Genomic DNA, 24616 nt, shown 5'->3' with positions numbered 1-24616 from the left:
TTGTTTTCATGATTCAGTCCAGTTTGCCAAACCATGCAGAACAATTTTACTGAAATTTTGGAAAACGACTCATGTCTAAGAACATGCAAATTAGAAAACGGTTGACAACGAAGATACCTACCGAAGACAAGGCATCGTTAGTAGGTTTAGCTGCTGAGAAAAGGAAACTTAAAAACAAAGCTTGTTAATTATGAAAGTTTTAGATAGCTAAAACGAAGACAAAACAAGATTTATTTTACCATCTTCCATCTTCTTTAGGACATCCAACCTATCATGTAATTCCAAGCGTAACTCATCAATGTCGTGGGTTCTTGTGACTGGCTGGATGCAAATCACTTGCGGGCAATCTGTATCAAAAATATCAAAATTAAATCAAAGTTCTGTTTACGATGATAGGTTTTTGACTACAATAGAATTGTGGCTGCATTCAATTAATGCTTGATAAAACTTCCATCACCATTTTTTGTACCTAACCCAGTTATGAAACGAATGGGACACACAATACTTTTACTGATCCAGCTTTTGAATATTTTTCAATCAAATCGAGACGAGAAAATCAGATTTTGTATGAATATTATCCATTCTACAAAAGATATGCTGCTGGAAATATACTGAGTCTGATTCAAGAACTTCATTTATAATAGTTCTTATAGCAGATTGGTGCAATCAGTTAAAAATATCTGGCAAGTCGACTAGAAAACTTAAGGAATGACACTCAAAGTAAGACACTAACTTCAACAGAACTAAGACAACCTTCTTAATTTGTTCCTTTGCATTAATATTAATTATATTTATTTTATTTACATATTTCATTTCATTTATTTGTTTCTTCACAATATAAATACAGAGAAGTTAACTAAGTGACAAAAAAATATCAACAACAGGGAAAATTGTGAAAGGAATGCACGTAGATCAGTCAAACCCCACAAAAACTATTATCATTATGGCGAGTTGAGACAAAAATTTCCATATCTTAGCTCAAATAACACAATTGATACTGTATAAAAAGAGAAAATTGTGGAAATTTAATCAGTACTGATCAAACTTTTGTTTACTCTTCCAGAAATAGTATGACCTTGTATGACCTATCTGACCTTTGTACTTCGTCTGTTACAGAATAGGACCAAAATCACTGATTATTACCAATTTATTAATTAGTGAAAGTCTACTTACCGAAATTATCGTAAATGATTTCTCCGTTCTCTCCCAGCTTCGAAGTACTGAGTGCCTGGAGCCATCTTTCCTTATCACTCCTGGGCATGACAGAAAACATTAATTTATTAAATTTCACTCATAAACAGACACCAAAAACCGTACCCCTCAGTTTCCTATTTCATTATTATAATAACTCCTCATATAACTCAAAGAGGTTACACCTCCAAACCTGGTTATCACAGACTAAGTACCACTTCTCACAAATGTAACTAGGTACTGACTTCGAGAACACAAGCCATCCTTGTTTTGTTTATCACTTAAAAGATTTAATGAATGCAGTATCCTACATACTGTATACCAGCCATGTAACTAAGTATAAACTCAATCGAGTACACCAGACAGCCTCGTCTTGTTTAGTACGCCAAATGTGATGAACACAATAATATGTACTAACACTACCAGCAATGTAGCTAGGTACTAACTTATTCTGAGTACACTTGAAATGCCTCTTCTTGTTAAGTACTCCAGGTATGTTGAACACAGTAACTTCCACTTACCCTACCAGTAACGTGGCTAGGTACTAACTTATTCTGAGTACACATGGGAATGCCTCTTCTTGTTTAGTACTACAGGTATTATGAACACAGTAACTTCCACTTACCCTACCAGCAATGTAGCTAGGTACTAACTTATTCTGAGTACACTTGAAATGCCCCTTCTTGTTTAGTACTCCAGGTGTTATGAACACAGTAACTTCCACTTACCCTACCGGTAATGTAGCTAGGTACTAACTTATTCTGAGTACACTTGAAATGCCTCTTCTTGCTTAGTACTCCAGGTATTATGAACACAGTAACTTCCACTTACCCTACCAGTAACGTGGCTAGGTACTAACTTATTCTGAGTACACATGGGAATGCCTCTTCTTGTTTAGTACTACAGGTATTATGAACACAGTAACTTCCACTTACCCTACCGGTAATGTAGCTAGGTACTAACTTATTCTGAGTACACTTGAAATGCCTCTTCTTGTTTAGTACTCCAGGTATTATGAACACAGTAACTTCCACTTACCCTACCGGTAATGTAGCTAGGTACTAACTTATTCTGAGTACACATGGGAATGCCTCTTCTTGTTTAGTACTCCAGGTATTATGAACACAGTAACTTCCACTTACCCTACCGGTAATGTAGCTAGGTACTAACTTATTCTGAGTACACTTGAAATGCCTCTTCTTGTTTAGTACTCCAGGTATTATGAACACAGTAACTTCCACTTACCCTACCAGCAATGTAGCTAGGTACTAACTTATTCTGAGTACACTTGAAATGCCTCTTCTTGTTTAGTACTCCAGGTATTATGAACACAGTAACTTCCACTTACCCTACCGGTAATGTAGCTAGGTACTAACTTATTCTGAGTACACTTGAAATGCCTCTTCTTGTTTAGTACTCCAGGTATTATGAACACAGTAACTTCCACTTACCCTACCGGCAATGTAGCTAGGTACTAACTTATTCTGAGTACACATGGGAATGCCTCTTCTTGTTTAGTACTCCAGGTATTATGAACACAGTAACTTCCACTTACCCTACCAGCAATGTAGTTAGGTACTAACTTATTCTGAGTACTCATGAAATGCCTCTTCTTGTTTAGTACTACAGGTATTATGAACACAGTAACTTCCACTTAACCTACCGGTAATGTAGCTAAGTACTAACTTATTCTGAGTACACATGAAATGCCTCTTCTTGTTAAGTACTACAGGTATTATGAACACAGTAACTTCCACTTACCCTACTGGTAATGTAGTTAGGTACTAACTTATTCTGAGTACACTTGAAATGCCTCTTCTTGTTAAGTACTACAGGTATTATGAACACAGTAACTTCCACTTACCCTACTGGTAATGTAGTTAGGTACTAACTTATTCTGAGTACACTTGAAATGCCTCTTCTTGTTAAGTACTACAGGTATTATGAACACAGTAACTTCCACTTACCCTACTGGTAATGTAGTTAGGTACTAACTTATTCTGAGTACACTTGAAATGCCTCTTCTTGTTTGGTACTACAGGTATTATGAACACAGTAACTTCCACTTACCCTACCGGTAATGTAGTTAGGTACTAACTTATTCTGAGTACACTTGAAATGCCTCTTCTTGTTTAGTACTCCAGGTATTATGAACACAGTAACTTCCACTTACCCTACCGGTAATGTAGCTAGGTACTAACTTATTCTGAGTACACTTGAAATGCCTCTTCTTGTTTAGTACTCCAGGTATTATGAACACAGTAACTTCCACTTACCCTACCGGTAATGTAGCTAGGTACTAACTTATTCTGAGTACACATGGGAATGCCTCTTCTTGTTTAGTACTCCAGGTATTATGAACACAGTAACTTCCACTTACCCTACCGGTAATGTAGCTAGGTACTAACTTATTCTGAGTACACTTGAAATGCCTCTTCTTGTTTAGTACTCCAGGTATTATGAACACAGTAACTTCCACTTACCCTACCAGCAATGTAGCTAGGTACTAACTTATTTTGAGTACACTTGAAATGCCTCTTCTTGTTTAGTACTACAGGTATTATGAACACAGTAACTTCCACTTACCCTACCGGTAATGTAGCTAGGTACTAACTTATTCTGAGTACACTTGAAATGCCTCTTCTTGTTTAGTACTCCAGGTATTATGAACACAGTAACTTCCACTTACCCTACCGGTAATGTAGCTAGGTACTAACTTATTCTGAGTACACATGGGAATGCCTCTTCTTGTTTAGTACTCCAGGTATTATGAACACAGTAACTTCCACTTACCCTACCGGTAATGTAGCTAGGTACTAACTTATTCTGAGTACACTTGAAATGCCTCTTCTTGTTTAGTACTCCAGGTATTATGAACACAGTAACTTCCACTTACCCTACCAGCAATGTAGCTAGGTACTAACTTATTCTGAGTACACTTGAAATGCCTCTTCTTGTTTAGTACTCCAGGTATTATGAACACAGTAACTTCCACTTACCCTACCGGTAATGTAGCTAGGTACTAACTTATTCTGAGTACACTTGAAATGCCTCTTCTTGTTTAGTACTCCAGGTATTATGAACACAGTAACTTCCACTTACCCTACCGGCAATGTAGCTAGGTACTAACTTATTCTGAGTACACATGGGAATGCCTCTTCTTGTTTAGTACTCCAGGTATTATGAACACAGTAACTTCCACTTACCCTACCAGCAATGTAGTTAGGTACTAACTTATTCTGAGTACTCATGAAATGCCTCTTCTTGTTTAGTACTACAGGTATTATGAACACAGTAACTTCCACTTAACCTACCGGTAATGTAGCTAAGTACTAACTTATTCTGAGTACACATGAAATGCCTCTTCTTGTTAAGTACTACAGGTATTATGAACACAGTAACTTCCACTTACCCTACTGGTAATGTAGTTAGGTACTAACTTATTCTGAGTACACTTGAAATGCCTCTTCTTGTTAAGTACTACAGGTATTATGAACACAGTAACTTCCACTTACCCTACTGGTAATGTAGTTAGGTACTAACTTATTCTGAGTACACTTGAAATGCCTCTTCTTGTTAAGTACTACAGGTATTATGAACACAGTAACTTCCACTTACCCTACTGGTAATGTAGTTAGGTACTAACTTATTCTGAGTACACTTGAAATGCCTCTTCTTGTTTGGTACTCCAGGTATTATGAACACAGTAACTTCCACTTAACCTACTGGTAATGTAGTTAGGTACTAACTTATTCTGAGTACACTTGAAATGCCTCTTCTTGTTAAGTACTACAGGTATTATGAACACAGTAACTTCCACTTACCCTACTGGTAATGTAGTTAGGTACTAACTTATTCTGAGTACACTTGAAATGCCTCTTCTTGTTAAGTACTACAGGTATTATGAACACAGTAACTTCCACTTACCCTACCGGTAATGTAGTTAGGTACTAACTTATTCTGAGTACACTTGAAATGCCTCTTCTTGTTTGGTACTCCAGGTATTATGAACACAGTAACTTCCACTTACCCTACCAGCAATGTAGCTAGGTACTAACTTATTCTGAGTACACTTGAAATGCCTCTTCTTGTTTGGTACTCCAGGTATTATGAACACAGTAACTTCCACTTACCCTACCAGCAATGTAGCTAGGTACTAACTTATTCTGAGTACACTTGAAATGCCTCTTCTTGTTTAGTACTACAGGTATTATGAACAGAGTAACTTCCACTTACTCTGCCGGGAATGTAGCTAGGTACTAACTTATTCTGAGTACACATGATATGCCTCTTCTTGTTTAGTACTACAGGTATTATGAACACAGTAACCCACTTACCCTACCAGCAATGTAGCTAGGTACTAACTTATTCTGAGTACACTTGAAATGCCTCTTCTTGTTTAGTACTACAGGTATTATGAACACAGTAACTTCCACCTACCCTACCATGTGGCTAGGTACTAACTTATCCTGAGTACACTTGAAATGCCTCTTCTTGTTTAGTACTCCAGGTATTATGAACACAGTGACTTGCACTTACCCTACCAGCAATGTAGCTAGGTACTAACTTATTCTGAGTACACTTGAAATGCCTCTTCTTGTTTAGTACTACAGGTATTATGAACACAGTAACTTCCACTTACCCTACCAGTAATGTGGCTAGGTACTAACTTATTCTGAGTACACTTGAAATGCCTCTTCTTGTTTAGTACTCCAGGTATTATGAACACAGTAACTTCCACTTACCCTACCAGCAATGTAGCTAGGTACTAACTTATTCTGAGTACACTTGAAATGCCTCTTCTTGTTTGGTACTCCAGGTATTATGAACACAGTAACTTCCACTTACCCTACCGGTAATGTAGCTAGGTACTAACTTATTCTGAGTACACTTGAAATGCCTCTTCTTGTTTAGTACTCCAGGTATTATGAACACAGTAACTTCCACTTACCCTACCAGCAATGTAGCTATGTACTAACTTATTCTGAGTACACTTGAAATGCCTCTTCTTGTTTAGTACTCCAGGTATGTTGAACACAGTAACTTCCACTTACCCTACCGGTAATGTAGCTAGGTACTAACTTATTCTGAGTACACTTGAAATGCCTCTTCTTGTTTAGTACTCCAGGTATTATGAACACAGTAACTTCCACTTACCCTACCAGCAATGTAGCTAGGTACTAACTTATTCTGAGTACACTTGAAATGCCTCTTCTTGTTTAGTACTCCAGGTATTATGAACACAGTAACTTCCACTTACCCTACCAGCAATGTAGCTAGGTACTAACTTATTCTGAGTACACTTGAAATGCCTCTTCTTGTTTAGTTCTCCAGGTATTATGAACACAGTAACTTCCACTTACCCTACCAGCAATGTAGCTAGGTACTAACTTATTCTGAGTACACTTGAAATGCCCCTTCTTGTTTAGTACTCCAGGTATTATGAACACAGTAACTTCCACTTACCCTACCGGTAATGTAGCTAGGTACTAACTTATTCTGAGTACACTTGAAATGCCTCTTCTTGTTTAGTACTCCAGGTATTATGAACACAGTAACTTCCACTTACCCTACCAGCAATGTAGCTAGGTACTAACTTATTCTGAGTACACTTGAAATGCCCCTTCTTGTTTAGTACTCCAGGTATTATGAACACAGTAACTTCCACTTACCCTACCGGTAATGTAGCTAGGTACTAACTTATTCTGAGTACACATGAAATGCCCTTTCTTGTTTAGTACTCCAGGTATTATGAACACAGTAACTTCCACTTACCCTACCAGCAATGTAGCTAGGTACTAACTTATTCTGAGTACACATGAAATGCCTCTTCTTGTTTAGTACTCCAGGTATTATGAACACAGTAACTTCCACTTACCCTACCAGTAATGTAGCTAAGTACACAATAAACACCCTCATCTTGTGTATTGTATATATTTGAATTTTTATTTAATTTTGAATGTTCTCAGCTAATGTTGATGAGTACTCACTCATTTTGAGTACATAAATCGTAGTCTTCGGTCTGTTTCTGGTTGTTCTCTAAGAAGGTCACTCTGAAGATACACTTTGCCTCTGGAGGTAATCCAGAGGGGAACATATCCTTCTTCTGTTCCTCGCTGATATCTTTGATCGTTACCCTGTTAGCCATACACCAATCTTGAACCTGGAATCGTTTCTGGTCACTAAAGTTAAAATATCGAGGTCATTATTATTAAACAAAATATGATCATTTGTAGGAACATTACTAGTTATTAAATTAATAATTCATTCAAAGGAATAAAAACAAAATTACACAAAATCAAAAAAAGGGAATTCTGAACTCAAAGCAACACAACTATATCAAATATAATGTAAACTGTTCTTAACTAGGTAAATACACTTTTATAAAAGTTATTTCAATTTAGAAAGAATTAAATTTACCCTCTGAGCTTTTCCTTGGCGATGATCACTTTTTCTGTTGTGGCGATGATGAAAACTTTCTTCTTGATACTAATCTTCTTCTTTCCTGTTCTGCCAACTACCCAGTTCAGCATCCTAATACTACCTTTCTTTTTAATGACAGAAGGTTGTGTCAGCTCAACATGCTAAAATAAGGAAGAAAAATCGAGTCAAATAAAAAGAAACAAGAATGATTTCAGGACTCAAAATAAGACTGGGAAGCATAGCTTTGAAGAAGTTCATTTGGTTCCAATGGGCATATATCCTGGACTAGCATCTCCCCCCCCCCACTACCATGAGGAAGCAATTGTTTTAACTTGAGAAAGATTAAAGTTTTTCTTGGGTAGTTAAGGTTAACTAATCAAAGATCCGAAGAGTTCATTAAGCACCTCCTGTCCAACGCACATTTATTCCGTTTTCATAACACATTTGCCACTTTTCTTGAAGAGATGTCTTTTGCTATGACATCTTGAACAGAGCTGGAATTAATTGTATGAACTGAATTCAGACCGAGATTGCTTACCCTACCACTTGCCGTGATGCCGATAAAAATCATGTTTCCAACAGCAAAACCCTTTAATTAACCCCTTAAACAAACAATGACAGCTACGTCAAGATGAAGTAGGTTAAAGGCTTAAAAACCTAACAAAACTTGTCGATTCTGCAACAAATCCAATGATTCTGGTGGAGATGTAGGACGATGAATATATTGATATTAACAATGTATAAGTAACACAATCATCTGTGATGATAAGGGAACTTGTTAAATAGACATAGGCAAAATTATCTATGACCAACCTTCACACCAGCCTTATGATCAAGTGATGCTAACACCTCGGCTAAATCTTTGCAGTCTTCCATCCTCTTGGCTGAATTGTTGCATTCGTGGACCAACTAAACAAAGAACACAAGACAACAACAGAAAGTAAACATATACATATTCATAGATATATAATGGACTGGTCGGATGTGGTATGGCAGAAAAATTAAATTATTAAAATTCAGCCCACCAGAAAATTCCACCTCATGGTCATGTTTTTATTTGTGACAGGTATAAAAACTATCACACCAGAACAAGAACTGCGCCCCATCGTTCTGGACTGACTTCTGTTACAAGATGATGCAGGGTTCCCTCACTACCTTTGCTTGATAAGTCCCAAAAAGGAAGAAAACGGTCATTTTAATGCAATTTAATTTTCTTCTATTGCTTGATATATATATATTTATATTTATAAATATATATATATATGTTTATTTAATTATATATATCTTTATATATATCTTTATATATATATTGTTTTATTGGTTTTAGATAAGTTTTAAGTTGTTTCATAGGTTTTGTATGGTTCTTATACGCTCTTGTAGAATATCAAAGTGTTCTGGACCATTCATTGTTTTTAAAAAAATGTCCTTATAGATACATATACATTTTTATATTAATATTCAAGCTGCGTCCATTTGATTTTTCGTATACATATTTTAAGGGGTTTTGTCATTTTATTACTTAAATTTACTGAAAACTCACTTCTTTTTAGGAATTTCACTGTAAATCTATATTATTTTTAAAATTATTCCTTCATTTTTATATATCTATATTTTTTATATTAATATTTAAGCTGTGTCAATTTTATTCTTCATATTCATTATTTAAAGGTTTTGTCATTTTGTTGTGATTGTAAAGGGCTCTTGAACATGCTTAAGCATGAAAAGAGCGCTATATAAATTTGGTAAATTATAATCATAATAATAATAATAGTACAGAGGACTTCTAATGTCAATACTGTGTTTCCCTCCAAGTGGTGACTTGAAAGCCAACTCTACTTTAGGCTATCATGGTAAGTGTCATAATGATCCTTTCATGCCCTTTGATACCCTTTGATACCTCTTGATGGAACCATATTTTAGTATCCTCCAGCTTTGATCATACTTACATGAGTGGTCTTGTCCATAATCATTTGCGCTTCTATTGCAAGATCAGAAGAAGATCTATTAACAACAGCCTGAAAAATTAGAAGCAGAAAGATAGTCTTGAAATCTTTAGAACCTACACAAACATGTATAAACACTAATCTGCTGTACAGAAAGCCAGTTAAACACACATTGTCCAATCATGTTTCTAGTAAGTACAGAGATATCAAATGGATTTTGAATATCAAGCAAATATTCAAGGACTAATGACTAGTAAGACCACATTATGATACTGAACTATAATTACATCTGAAACAAAACAAATTCACCCATTCTGCAACAGTGACTTTGGAAGTTTAATTACAAAAGTGGATACCCCACTGTGTTATAAAATGGGACTGGTAAATACTGGTACAAAACAAGTTGTACGGATTAATATAATAGTACTGTGTGTTACATACTCTGTTACAAAAGGTACATCATCATTTCCAAGGCAACTATAACAGTATTGTTTAGAACTGTAGAATTGTAGATCAACTATTACGTTGTGACAACAGTTCACCACCGTTGCCAGGGTAACCATTCATCTCTGTAGTTACCTTCATTAGAAGTGGTAGTCTGGTGATTCTCTGGAATGGTAACATCAAGAATGACATCAAATCCAAATGTTGACAATCAGGATGCTTCTCAAGATTGTCAATGACTGCCTTCACTTCTGGGGTTTTCCTGATAAACAATGAAAGTCAAATTCTCATTTCAAGAAATAATTTTGAGTGTGAGTAATGCTTCCATGCTTATTTCTGTTTTCAAGACATTCACCTTTTAATGGATGCTAAACTATCTGAAGTGCCCTCCTTAACTGGGCTTAACTCCGCAGTACTGGTCAGTACATGTTAATCTGAAGTAATATCAGTTCTACTAACCCAACCAAACATTTAAACCACATGTAAACAACAAAGCACTCTATGATAACATTCATATTGTCCCGAGAAATTTGTAAACATGTTCTTTGAGCCTATAAAACTTTTATGTTTTCCATTCATGTTCTTGCACCTGATGATGAAACAACCTAAACGTCTGTGTGTTAGACTTAGTAGTCCAGTCACTTTAACTGACGACCCTCAGCCAAAACAGGTCACTTCACAAAGACAAAAAGTAATTAGGAAATAACAAACTGGAATTGAAGCAAAGTTTTTTCCAAAGGACTACATTTGTGCTTAAAGGCCACTGTTTAACAAAAGAGACTTTTATATGAACAAACCAAAAGCATAAATACCAAGTGGAAAAAAATTTAGCAGGATATAGAAATATTTGTTTGTGAAGAGAATTTTACATTAAACGTACTTTTTCTAAACAAAAAGACTGAGCATCCATACAATAAGTTGCATAGTCTGGTGTTGGCATGATTACATAGCTACTTATTTAGCTTTCTCTTCTTAATAAGGGTCCATTCTTAAGAGAACCATCAACAAACCTAAAGTTTGGTTGTTTTTAGTGCAACAGTACTTGGAAACTTTCACAAACAGTTGAAAAAGACTTATCAAGCAGTGTGATACACACAGTTAAAGTGAAAATGGATGTTTATTACTCTGGTTATTTCCACAAAACTATCAGCATGGCGAAAGTGACACAATCTGCTCTTTAAAATATGTGGCGGGGCAGGGGGTATGATAGGGCAGGGTGCGGCAACAGAATATGACCGATAAACAAAATGCAACATTTTTCATTGAAATTTGAAGGCCAATATTCTGCCTTGAGTTTGAACATGAATTAGATGTCAGTACTCTTTCCGACCACGACACGATTCTTACGAAAATAAGTAAAACTGAAACTTACTTGATTTTGTTCATGAGAGCTATCTGATGTTGGTTGTTACCGCAGTAGCCGATGTAACAGTCAAATAGCTCCAGGTGATTCAGAATGATCTTCGGAATGTGTTCAAGGGTCAAAGATTGATCATGATACGCTTCTATGTCATCGTACAAGCTGTAAAAGGAGGGAAGGGGGACGAAAATGTAGTCAAAAAGTGCTGAAATTGTAGAAATTAATCGAAGGTTTAATTCTACATTTAATGGATATCTGACCTTAGGGAGTCCTAAATCCATTGTTCTTCTAAGGCTGCATTCAGATGGGGCAACACCCCCCGATCTTACCATGAGCGCACTATCCGATCTTTGCCCAAGAGCCCATGAGAGAAGCAAACATGGTCTTTGACGTGAGGGCGTTGTGGTCAAGTGGTTAAGGCAGTGGACTTGTGATCTAAGGATTACAGGTTCGAGCCCTGGCCAGATCATTGCGTTGTGTCCTTGGGCAAGGCACTTTATCTCCATTGCCTCTCTTCACCCAAGTGTGTAAATGGGGACTTGCGAGGTGACTTGTAAATATAGTTGCGTGTGCCGGTTTATGGCTGCACCCTATGGGAAGTGCCCTAGGGGACACGTGGCTGTGGTGCACTGTGGTGCCCCAGGAGAGATTGTTTGAATTGTGCACACTTTGGTGTGTAGGTGTGACAAGTTACCAATGACCAGGGTTAAGTACAGCGCGGCGAGACTTTATTGTAAGTTGGGCTATATAAGAACTGAGAACTATTATTATTGGCTGATCTTACGATGATTGGCCAAAAGCCCATGAAAAAGTAGACATGGTCTTGGTCGATCTCACAAAGTGCAAAAGAAAGTATCGTCTATGTTATTGGTGTACAGTTATACTCAAATACCTTGATTTGACAGGGAAATCTTTCAGACTTAAAGTGATTTGAAAGACACTTTGTATAATTTTCTTTCCTAAACATTCTTAGATGAAATTATGCTCTTGATACAGTTAACACAAGCGCACAAGCAAAATGACTCTGATGCAGTTTCTAATTTGATTGATTGTAGCAAACTGCCATCCCACCAATTCCCCATGTCCTCTCCAATCTAACCCTTTCACCTGCCTAAAACTTCACCATGTCCCTACTGCTGTGGCTTTAATCTTGTCACTAATGTGCTGCAACCAAGTCCATCTTTTCGAACAGCTGTGACAACTTACCGTTGACTAACATTTCTAACTTCTTTAATGTTAGAGAATAGTTTGCGGTAATCTGAGGGGCCTAACAGCCTCTCCAGCTGCTTCGAATCCATGAAGTGATCAACCACAAGGCTGATGCTCCGTAAATATGAATGCTCCGAGGTGATGATTTCGTACAATGCCTGCAAAATTAAATCAGAACCATGACTTGGATGATAGCAGGATAGAAAGTAAAGCAGGAACAATGATTAGACTGAAGATGAAGATGAATGATACAAAACATACACAAGGACAACAGTATCAAACAAGAACAAATCACTTTACCAGCCTATCAACCATCAATTTCATTTGGATGGCACAATCCAACTGGCAGACCTAAAAAATGTCACTATTTTTAGCCATTTGCTAAACTATGGAAAGCGCTCAAAAATATCTACTTGTTAAAATGCAAGTTTTTCGATGGCATTTTCCTCAGTGATAGCACACATCAAATAAAAATACATGCTTATTAGAACCGCCCAAATACTATGTGCTGATAGTTTAAGCAGTAATAGGCCCACAGGGCTATGTTAGGTATGGTATTCATGCCGATTCTTTGACTGACGGTTGTTAAACCAAATTATAACTTGGTTGATGTTCTTAATACAGGGCTATGTTAGGTAAAGAGATCATGCCGATTCTTTGACTGACGGTTGTTAAACCAACTTATCACATGGTTTATGTTCTTAACACAGGGCTATGTTAGGTATAGAAATCCTGCCGATCCTTTGACTGACGGTTGTTAAACCAACTTATCACATGGTTTATGTTCTTAATACAGGGCTATGTTAGGTATGGAGATCATGCCGAATCTTGAAGGACGGTTGCAAAACCGACTTGTCACATGGTTTATGTTCTTAATACAGGGCTATTCAAAGTAGAATCATCTTATTTGCTAAGGGCATCTATGGTCAGGCTCAGATCCCTATTGACTGCCTAAGAAAGCCTCTGCGTAGGAGTCGGAACATGCACGATATGCATTTCTGCCAACTGTATGCCAGTACCAATTGCTATAAGTATAGTTTTCTTCCAAATACAATAAGGGATTGGAATAGTCTGCCTTCAGACCTCATTAGTAGTTCCAGTGGTTCTGTGAATCCTGTCACTTATATCAGTACTCGGGTCAGATTTAACTAATTACTCTCTTGACGTGTGTGTGGTTAGATATTGTCCCTTTTTGCGGATGTGTCACCGTATTGAAGACGAAGACGACGAAGGCTTATGTTAGGTATGGCAATCATGCCAATTCTTTGACTGACGGTTGCAAAACCGACTTATCACATGGTTTATGTTCTTAACACAGGGCTATGTTAGGTATGGAGATCATACCGATCCTTTGACTGACGGCTGTTAAACAGATTTATCACATGGTTTATGTTCTTAACACAGGGCTATGCTAGGTATGGTAATCATACCGATTCTTTGACTGACGGTTGGTTAACAGATTTATCACATGGTTTATGTTCTTAACACAGGGCTATGTTAGGTATGGTAATCATACCGATTCTTTGACTGACGGTTGTTAAACAGATTTATCACATGGTTTATGTTCTTAACACAAGGCTATGCTAGGTATGGTAATCATACCGATTCTTTGACTGACGGTTGGTTAACAGATTTATCACATGGTTTATGTTCTTAACACAGGGCTATGTTAGGTATGGTAATCATACCGATTCTTTGACTGACGGTTGTTAAACAGATTTATCACATGGTTTATGTTCTTAACACAAGGCTATGCTAGGTATGGTAATCATACCGATCCTTTGACTGACGGCTGTTAAACAGATTTATCACATGGTTTATGTTCTTAACACAGGGCTATGCTAGGTATGGTAATCATACCGATTCTTTGACTGACGGTTGGTTAACAGATTTATCACATGGTTTATGTTCTTAACACAGGGCTATGTTAGGTATGGTAATCATACCGATTCTTTGACTGACGGTTGTTAAACAGATTTATCACATGGTTTATGTTCTTAACACAAGGCTATGCTAGGTATGGAGATCATGCCGATTCTTTGACTGACGGTTGTTAAACAGATTTATCACATGGTTTATGTTCTTAACACAGGGCTATGTTAGGTATGGTAATCATACCGATTCTTTGACTGACGGTTGTTAAACAGATTTATCACATGGTTTATGTTCTTAACACAAGGCTATGCTAGGTATGGTAATCATACCGATCCTTTGACTGACGGCTGTTAAACAGATTTATCACATGGTTTATGTTCTTAACACAGGGCTATGCTAGGTATGGTAATCATACCGATTCTTTGACTGACGGTTGGTTAACAGATTTATCACATGGTTTATGTTCTTAACACAGGGCTATGTTAGGTATGGTAATCATACCGATTCTTTGACTGACGGTTGTTAAACAGATTTATCACATGGTTTATGTTCTTAACACAAGGCTATGCTAGGTATGGAGATCATGCCGATTCTTTGACTGACGGTTGTTAAACAGATTTATCACATGGTTTATGTTCTTAACACAGGGCTATGTTAGGTATGGTAATCATACCGATCCTTTGACTGACGGCTGTTAAACCAACTTATCACATGGTTTATGTTCTTAACACAGGGCTATGCTAGGTATGGTAATCATACCGATTCTTTGACTGACGGTTGGTTAACAGATTTATCACATGGTTTATGTTCTTAACACAGGGCTATGTTAGGTATGGTAATCATACCGATTCTTTGACTGACGGTTGTTAAACAGATTTATCACATGGTTTATGTTCTTAACACAAGGCTATGCTAGGTATGGAGATCATGCCGATTCTTTGACTGACGGTTGTTAAACAGATTTATCACATGGTTTATGTTCTTAACACAGGGCTATGTTAGGTATGGTAATCATACCGATTCTTTGACTGACGGTTGTTAAACCAACTTATCACATGGTTTATGTTCTTAACACAGGGCTATGTTAGGTATGGTAATCATACCGATTCTTTGACTGACGGTTGTTAAACCAACTTATCACATGGTTTATGTTCTTAATACAGGGCTATGCTAGGTATGGTAATCATACCGATTCTTTGACTGACGGTTGTTAAACAGATTTATCACATGGTTTATGTTCTTAACACAGGGCTATGTTAGGTATGGAGATCATGCCGATTCTTTGACTGACGGTTGTTAAACCGACTTATCACATGGTTTATGTTCTTAATACAGGGCTATGCTAGGTATGGAGATCATGCCGAATCTTGAAGGACGGTTGCAAAACCGACTTATCACATGGTTTATGTTCTTAATACAGGTCTATGTGAGGTATGGAGATCATGCCGATTTTTTGAACGACGATTGTAAACCGACTTAGTATGTGATTTATGTTCTTAATACAGGGCTATGTTAGGTATGGAGATCATGCCGATTCTTTGAACGACGGTTGTAAACCGACTTAGTATGTGATTTATGTTCTTAATGTGGGCTATGCTAGGTATGGTAATCATTCGGATTCTTTGACTTATCATGTGGTTTATGATTTTAATGTCTACTGGCAGAAAAATGCCAATGCTTTTTTTCTTTCTACTTGTAGACAGCAAAATCCACTGTCATTTAACCAGTAAATAGCGGGAATTTCAAGGATTGACAATATCATCAATATTTTGATCACTTCACATGGAAAACTCAACATGAACATATATTTTTAAGTTTTTGTTTCTGCTATATTGATTTCTTAATAGTGTGAAAGATGATGTCACTACCAAATTGTTTAAACTAGATTACCAAATGTTACTGTTAACTGCCTCTAGTCATCTCATTATTTGGAAATTTTTAACATTCAAATTACTTTCATCATTTTCCATTCCTTTTTTATTTCTTTCCTGTTTTTTGGGAGGGGGGGTGGGAAGGAGCCTTAAATGTCACTTCTTTCATGATAACAAATTCAAACACAATCCTCTCTTTTTACTTGTCTTATTTATTTTGTAATCTCATTGAATATGCATGACTTCTCTCCTATCATATTAACGATTCTTGGAAGCCCCTTGCATGCTCCCACAAAATAAAAACTCACCTCTTGCAGTTCTTGCTCCTTCACGGTCAATTTCTCCAGCAGTCCCGAATCTGCGACTGCTTGCTGATCCCTCCATAACGGGAACAGTTTCTTCCTCTTTGACTCCAGGTAATCCTCATAATCCAGAGGCTCATAGAAATCCTCCTGAACTTCTTTGGCCACCATCAAGCCATAACCAGCGGCTGGTTCATCTAGATTCCAATCTGCGTAGTATTCTGTACCGGGCTCCGGTCCGTCCACCGTCCCCCTGCTATTGCCACTGTTTTCACCACTACCACTCCCTCCACTTCCCCAGCTCTCCCCACTATCTGATGGTGCCTGATGGTTCTGCATCTTTTCCAGAATCTGTCTTCTCTTTTCCATCCCCGTTGCACGACGTAGTAAGAGGGTTTCTTTTCTTTTGATTTCTGCGGTATAGACTTGGTAGAGTGGTAAATCTTTTTCTGTGAGAGAAATTGAATGAAAAGGATAAATGGTTCTGCAAAGCGGCAAGCATTTCGGTCATATTCGGTGAACTTCAAACAAGTCAAACACAAGTGTGTAGATGATTCATGGTCAATTCATAGTTACATACAAATTTGCATGAGAAATATAGATCAAATAGCTTAAACATCCAACTCTGGTGAAAATGTGTGTTTGTTGACTTTTAAAAGGAATGTTTATGAAAGAATGTCTCTTCCGTGAAAGAAATCGTAAGCAGTTTTGGCGGAAATTTACATCACTGGAGGCAAAGACTAATCATAAGTCATGACTGGTTTGTAATGTTTTTTTCTGACTGTTTTTCTCCTATCTTTGTTTTTCTTTCTAAGGATATCTCTTCCCTTACTCAGTTTGCACATTACTCAATATTAACTCCTGTTAGTCTGATTAGCAAATATTTCTTCACTTGCACTGTGAAATGAGACACAGAATTGAGGAGATATTTAGCCACAAAATGTCCAAACAGATCTTAATATGCTTCAATATAATTAAAAGATATTTGTGATTACTGTTTGAGAAGTGAGTAATAAACAAAGTTCTCTTTAATCTAATCCAGAAATTCTTCCAAAGTAATTATGCCTCAAACTTTGTGCCACGATCTAATCATCCAATTTTGTGAACTAACCCACAAGACTGTCATTTACCATTTGATATACCCCACACCACTACCCCCTTTCACCTCCATACCACCAATCCCCCTCATAGCTCAATTGAAGACATTTGAAATTCCAATGGAAGGACATGCATGTTGACTTTCTAAACTCATTGATGAGTGTAGTCTATTAGGTTATGTACAAATAGTTTCCTCTATACTACTGTACAACATCGTTGTGCTGGTTCTAGACATATTTTATGCAGTATACATATCAAACCAACTATACAACAGAATACTATACAAACTATACAACTAGAATTGGGTCCTTTTATATGAGTCAAGCATTTCCAATTGAATGCATTTTTCATTTGCATTGTAGGGAACACGATCTTGAGTACTAAATGGTGAAACTCTTGGCTGCACACGACATAGCAATTTGTACAAAAACAGGTTTGTAGGCTTCACAAAAAAACTACAAGTGCAAAAGAAAAACAAAATACAAAACAGAAAACTGGTTATGAAGATTTGACTCAATCCACCAACAAAGAATTTTTCAGTAGTTCAAAACTCTTACAATATAGTTACAAAACCATCTGCAAACCCTTTGTTGTAGAGCCAAAAAGAGTTACACAATATTTTGATATCTGTCTGTGTGTTTTCTTTCTTACAAAAAGAGAAACAAAATACACATACCTTCATCGTTCTTGCCAGACATGTCCATCTGCAAAAAGATGATCATACATTGATTAGGGAATACCCTAAAGGTAGAGGGTGAAATATTGGGAGGAGGAAGGGGAGGGGGTGGAGGGGGAGGTAAGGTCAAGGAAATGTCACTGAAAAGCATGAAATATTTTCAGTTGTACTACATTTAATTGCCATGCAACACTTTCCCAGTTAAATAAGCAACAGACTACAAATAACACTATTCTATCCGAAAGCAGCATATTGACACTAAAGATAAAGCTAAACTTTATCATACCTAAGAAAAAATATCACTTCAACTCAACAATAAGGCTGTAAAGTTCTATTACATATTCCATTGTAGCTTGAAAGTACTTATATTCAAACTTGAATGGGTCTTCTCTTGCTATAAACAAGACCAGGGATTAATTAGTTTCATGTTCCTTTTTCATTCGTTCATTGTTGTTATCCTACCCTAATCACTCCCCCTTCCCCTCTAGAAGGAGTAAGGATTTTGTGGGGAAAAGCTTTTCATCAATTTGATCACTATTGAGAACAGAGATATAGTTTGGTGAGCAGAAAAGGGTGCATATAAGTAATTAGTATATATTACCTCCTCTTCTCCTGAATATGTTACCAAATGCTACGTGATAGAAATGAAAATGAAGTTATCATTAAATTAGGAAAATGATGAATGGATATATATGCTTAGTTGTGAATATAATATTACTACCAATGTGTTATTACACTAAAGTAACACAAGTCCAACACACTGTAAATAATATGAGAATGCTCTGGGGTGAAATGTAGTGATGTTATCCCAGAGATACACCCTACTTTGCCTACATGGGAATGCCGTGTTGTGAAACCCATGCATATAGATCCATTGGCCCTACAATCTGATATCATCCCCAAGTGATGTCCCACCACACTGTACAATATTGCATGGTAAACTCATGCATCTGTCTCCACCCAATTGTAGATCCACTCCTATTGAACCCTCCCAACTCATCCTACACCATTTCCACTCCCCCCCCTTCCCCACCAATGCCCCTCCCCAGATCATATACATACTTGCCCACCACAGACAGATCAGAGGGAACTGGACTGATTCAGGAAGCTCACAGATCAGCCATGATTCCCACAAATATTTTGAAACAAAACAAGCAGGAAAGAACTAGAAATGCACAGGGGCTTTCCAAGCAATTCAAACTTCTGAATGGAAACTATCCAAGTATTAGATGCATGGGGTTGGCAAATATTAAAGTTCACAGGGTCATGGAAGACAATAGAGTTCAAACTAATTAATTCTGTTTATCCAAAGGCAAAAATGAAAGTGCAATGAAAGAGAAAAACAGATTTAGTGCTAATGACGTGTAACAGGTGCACATGAAAATATTCAGACTTTAATAGAACCCAACTACAACCACTAACTGCGATGAATCGCTAAACCACTACTGCAATATATTACTGACAAGCTGAAGTAAATTATGGTCATATACAGCTGCCATGGTGTGACCAGGTAAAATAGTATCTAATGAATAAAATACACATTACAATGTAAGAAAACGTTAACATAATAATCCAGAAAAGCAAAGAAACAGTGAAGTCTTGATGAATTAGTTGAATTTTGTAATAATCAGATATAACTGATGATTCTTGTCTTCTTGAGAACATATGTTTAAATAATTTTTCACTTTTAAAAATCTGCTTACCACAAATGATCAGCGGTACACAAAATTTAGCATGTTTACTCATTATGAGACATCTTTACACAATGCTTTAGAGACATCGTAGATATCATGATTACAATATTTCACATTTTCACCTCTGCTGACCTCAATGACCCTTTACCTCCACCAAAAATAGTATGCATCTTGACCTCAATACGTGGGTGGGGGGGGGGGGAGGGTTATACATAGCAGAGTTCCAGTCCAAGTTTTCCTTCTTGAGATGTTTACAAGCAAAGTGTCAAGCACACACATGCACACACACAGGTACAACATCATGATTGCATATAGGTTACAGTGACATCATGACCAAACAATGCATATATGCAGACAAACAAACTTTATATAATTACCATCAATATGGATACTTATTATACTTTATGATTTTTACATAATTAGAAAAAATACCATTGTCAGTATCATTGGTGTGATCAAAATAACACAATATGGGCCTCAGTCTCTATCAGAATTCCTACATACTTCTTATTAAAAGGACAATATACTTACATATGGGGATGTTGGATCACTGGCAGGAATGGGGGGAGCCATGCGTGGTGGAAGCTTGGGACCTCTCTTCTCAAACCCAGGAGACAGAGCGCTACTGTAGGGTTAAGAATAAGGACAGTGAACTTGGACCATAACTATGTACCAAAACCAACAAAACTGCAGAAACAAATTATGTAACCTAAGTCATTATGTGAATACAAAGTTATCGCCTCAAAATACCAAGAACAATTTAAGTCCTTATGTGGCACTAATAGCACCTTCCCATGAACATTTTACTTATCATGTGATCCTAACACTGCAACATAAGGACAGCCAATATCAACAATATTCACAAGTCCTTATGTGGGGACTTGGATTTACATAATTTTTTAATGCATTTTTGTCCGTTTTGGCGTTCCATACATAACTGATTATAATGGACAGTTGACTTCATCATTCTGTGGTCTCAATAAGCGAGTTCAGAGTTTGCATTGCGCAATGGAGGTCAAGAGGTCAAATAAGAACACTCTCGTTGCGACGAGAGTTGTATGCTCGCGTACCCACGTTAACTTAATGAGCACTTACAGTAAACATTAGAAATCGCATAATTAACGTCTAAATTAACTCTGTTTTTTCGCTTTGGGATGGATATTCCTACAAGTTTGGAAGAGTTTAAACTTTGGAAAGTTGACAGACTGAAGGAATTTTTAAAGAAACGAAAGTTGAAGATGAATGGCCGGAAAGAAGAGTTGGTTGCTTTAGCGTATGCTGCCGTTCAGATGAACATTGCTGAAGTTAACATAGCAGATGCCCGAAATGAAAAGGCAGATGACTACGCATCGGTACTTCAGGTTGAAGGAAAGACCATGCCCGATCCTCTTTCGGATTTACCACTTGCATGGGAAGGCGAAATTGAAATGAAAAAAATGGCCGCCTTGCATGTACATTGATATTGCGCATTATTTTACCAGTATTGATAACATTGAACTGAAGCAAAGACTGATGACGGACTATAAAGATGGTAAAGTCTTCAGCTATTTAGAGTCTGGGTGGCTCAGGGAAATATTTTACAATGCCATTTCTGCCGAGTCAAGGTTGTGCTTTCTAAAGGCAGAGTGTACACCATCGCAGCGTATTAATAATATTCCTTGGAATAACCCCTGGAAATCCCCCCACCCACTATTATTTTTTATAATGTTCTTCTCCAAATAAAATAAATATTTGTATTTTTTTTTTTTGAACAAATTGAACCCACCCTATAAGAGGACAAACAAAAACGAATGACCGAATGACAATTGACTTTGTACAGGGTTAATTATCATTCGCGAATGACAGCGAATGACAACGAATAACAACGAAGGTCGGCGGTGAGTGGATATAAGAGGGATAAGAGAGAAGAGGTCCCACATTTATGATCAGTCTGGGAAAAGAACCTCCGCCAGGGAGGCGACCGTCCCCTTGCCCTGGGGGGGTAATAAAAACAATAATTTTTATACAGCAACAATTTTTTTAAATTCCCCTAAGTTCACAGGGTAAAATCCCACAGGAAAAGTCAAACATCTTGCTCAAGAATTTACCGAAAACACCGGTCACAGTCGCAAAATGTCAACTCGAATTTTTGCGATTTAAACCCCAATTTTCCGATTTTTTGCGTGGCTTTAATATACCCACAAAGTCTGAACTGTGATATCCGGTTGAAGCAAATGTCTGTGCTGTCATTTACTTTCATTCGTTTTAGTCAACGCAATTTTTTAGTGTGTAGGCCTACAACATATTGTCATTCGTTATGTGTAACGCAATTGTCATTCGTTCTTAGTAACACCCCCCTATAAGTAGTAGGAATATGCCAAGAATAAGACTAAGCTTATTTTAAATCACGCATAAAAATCACGCATAAAAATCACACATTAAATCACGCATAAAAAAAAGAGAACTAATATTTCTTAACATGAAAAACCATGTAGTTGCAACTACTAGATACCAATGCCTCTACTATGCAGTGCTCGTTGATGGACGTAAACCAACGAGTATGAGGATAGGTTATGTAGGCCTATTTAGATCTACAGTTCTGTCAGTGTCACTGTTAGTATTTTAGACTCGAGTTGCTTACGATATTCTCTAAAAAACAGTTCAAGCTCATAATGACAAACAAAAGGGCAAAATAGTTTGTTCCATGCTATATTTTAAATTCATTTCTGAAAATTATCAGTTAGAACTTCCGCGAAGCATTAAGACACCCGCAACCACGTAAGGTCGCGTAACCCATACGAAGGATACAGTCACATATACTCCTTTTTCCCGTTCGTAGGCCTATATCAGACTAACCAGTGGAGTAGGAAGTTACTTTTGAGTGGGGGGGCTGAAGACTGATGACCGGCCTGGGGGAGGGGTCTAAGGGGAGGGGGTGTCCCCCTCCCCTTTGGATTTTTTTGCATTTCCAGGTGGCCTCAGATGCAATTTGGTGCAATATAGCACACTTCAACACCCACTCCATTTTGTAAACTTAATTTTGTATTTTCACCTGGCCTTAGATGCAATTTGGTGCTCCAAATGAGATTTTTTTTCTCATTTGGAAATGAAAAGGGGTTTTTTGACTTGCGAAGTAGGGGGCGGAATGATACTTCCGCCCCTCCAAATTTTTCACTGGGTGGCTGGCACCCCCCCCAGCCCCCCCGGTTCCTACGCCCTTGAGACTAACTATTTCACGTGCGATACGGACCTGTGTTCCATTATATTCAATATTATTATGAAGTAGTTTCAGTCAATTTATACACGTTTTTAAGTCATAAACACACCGAAATATGCACTAGAAATAAATTCCGAATGTCGCAGTAACCCATTCTTAGTGCGATTATCGTTATGAAAAGCTGTCATTGTTTACGTTTTCCGAGGATTCAATTCTCAGTTGACCTGACCCCAAGTGAGAATCGGGCATGCGCACTCGTAACTCTGAACTCGCTTATTCAATTCAATTCAGTTACTAGAAATAAAGTATTCATGCAGAGCTGTCACCATTTTCTATTTGTCCAAATGCTTTTTAAAAGCTTCCCCAAAATCAAAATGAAACTAAAAATTGACAAACATCCCCAAATATAAACAAATTCTCTAGCTGATACCAGTTGAGAACTATAATTGAACTTATTGTTGTCAGGTAAGGTAAGGTTTCTTTGAATGATGTTTACTGTTTCAGTTCGGTTAATTCTTTCCGGGGTTGTAGAAAGTTCATCAACTACTATCCCTGAATATGATAGAAAGACAACTACCGATAACTCAAGTTTTATGCTTCAACAAGCATTTCACTGCCACATTGAGACATTTCCACTGAACGTCTGAGGTTAAATTGAGGATACTTCTCAATTAATTTTCTTCCTCATTTTTTGGGCAGACTAAAATTGCCATACAAAACTGATGACATTTAATGTCCTAGTTAGTATACATATCCACAGTATAAGGGAACCCGATAGTCAGATTTATCCAAGACCGGAAATTTCAGGTTAACGTTACTTCTGTCCTCAATTACTTGATTTGTAGATAATTATTGAAAATTTTCTTGGACATTTAGTGAAAAAGAGTAAGTTAGTCATTGAAGGGATAACAAAATCACTGGAAAGCTACAAAATTAACAATATAGTTTTACTCTAAAGCAACAGAGTAGCCTGCTTTTACAATTATCACTCTAAATGAAAAAAATATATTACCTTGTGCCATTCTCCTGGTTCCAGTGATGGGCAATGTTTTCTGTGAAACTAAACACAGCTCCTGAAATTACAAAGGTAAGAAAATTCTATGACTTATGTATTTTGGTTTTCAGGAATTTTAAGGAATGAGAACTACCACATAATTCAATTACCAACAGTTCATCAGTTCTCACCCTCCCCCTCTCTCCTACCTCCCCTCTGTCCCACCAAACCCTTCCCACACCCTCTGTCCCACCTTCCCCTAACACTTAACAACAGTTCTTTGTGTTGACTTTGGTCAATTTTTCTATGCTGTTTGATAATTGAATCTCATAACAATGTA

The 24616-nt window shown here is 37.2% G+C and overlaps 1 protein-coding gene across 4 annotated transcripts in view; it reads right to left on the bottom strand.

The window, feature by feature from the left end:
* The window catches only part of LOC139976371 (uncharacterized), a 55943-nt gene that overhangs the window by 6639 nt on the left and 24688 nt on the right, over nt 1-24616 (bottom strand). For 3 of the 4 annotated variants that reach the window (XM_071985065.1, XM_071985067.1, XM_071985066.1), the window contains 14 exons: nt 24295-24355; nt 20618-20711; nt 18994-19023; nt 18393-18420; nt 16625-17067; nt 12568-12728; nt 11374-11523; nt 10137-10263; nt 9561-9629; nt 8428-8523; nt 7612-7775; nt 7182-7373; nt 1174-1253; nt 240-347 (listed from right to left, as the gene is read on the bottom strand). In XM_071985065.1, the coding sequence (XP_071841166.1) occupies nt 240-347; nt 1174-1253; nt 7182-7373; nt 7612-7775; nt 8428-8523; nt 9561-9629; nt 10137-10263; nt 11374-11523; nt 12568-12728; nt 16625-17067; nt 18393-18420; nt 18994-19023; nt 20618-20711; nt 24295-24355 (1803 nt within the window). The remainder of the gene's footprint in view (nt 1-239; nt 348-1173; nt 1254-7181; nt 7374-7611; nt 7776-8427; nt 8524-9560; nt 9630-10136; nt 10264-11373; nt 11524-12567; nt 12729-16624; nt 17068-18392; nt 18421-18993; nt 19024-20617; nt 20712-24294; nt 24356-24616) is intronic. The other variant, XM_071985068.1, reaches the window with a different exon arrangement.

The sequence above is a fragment of the Apostichopus japonicus genome, chromosome 11 (genome assembly GCF_037975245.1).
Source record: "Apostichopus japonicus isolate 1M-3 chromosome 11, ASM3797524v1, whole genome shotgun sequence".
NCBI classification, from domain to species: Eukaryota; Metazoa; Echinodermata; class Holothuroidea; order Aspidochirotida; family Stichopodidae; genus Apostichopus; species Apostichopus japonicus.
The sequence above is the reverse complement of the archived record's forward strand: the minus strand, read 5'-3'. Positions and strand labels throughout refer to the sequence as shown.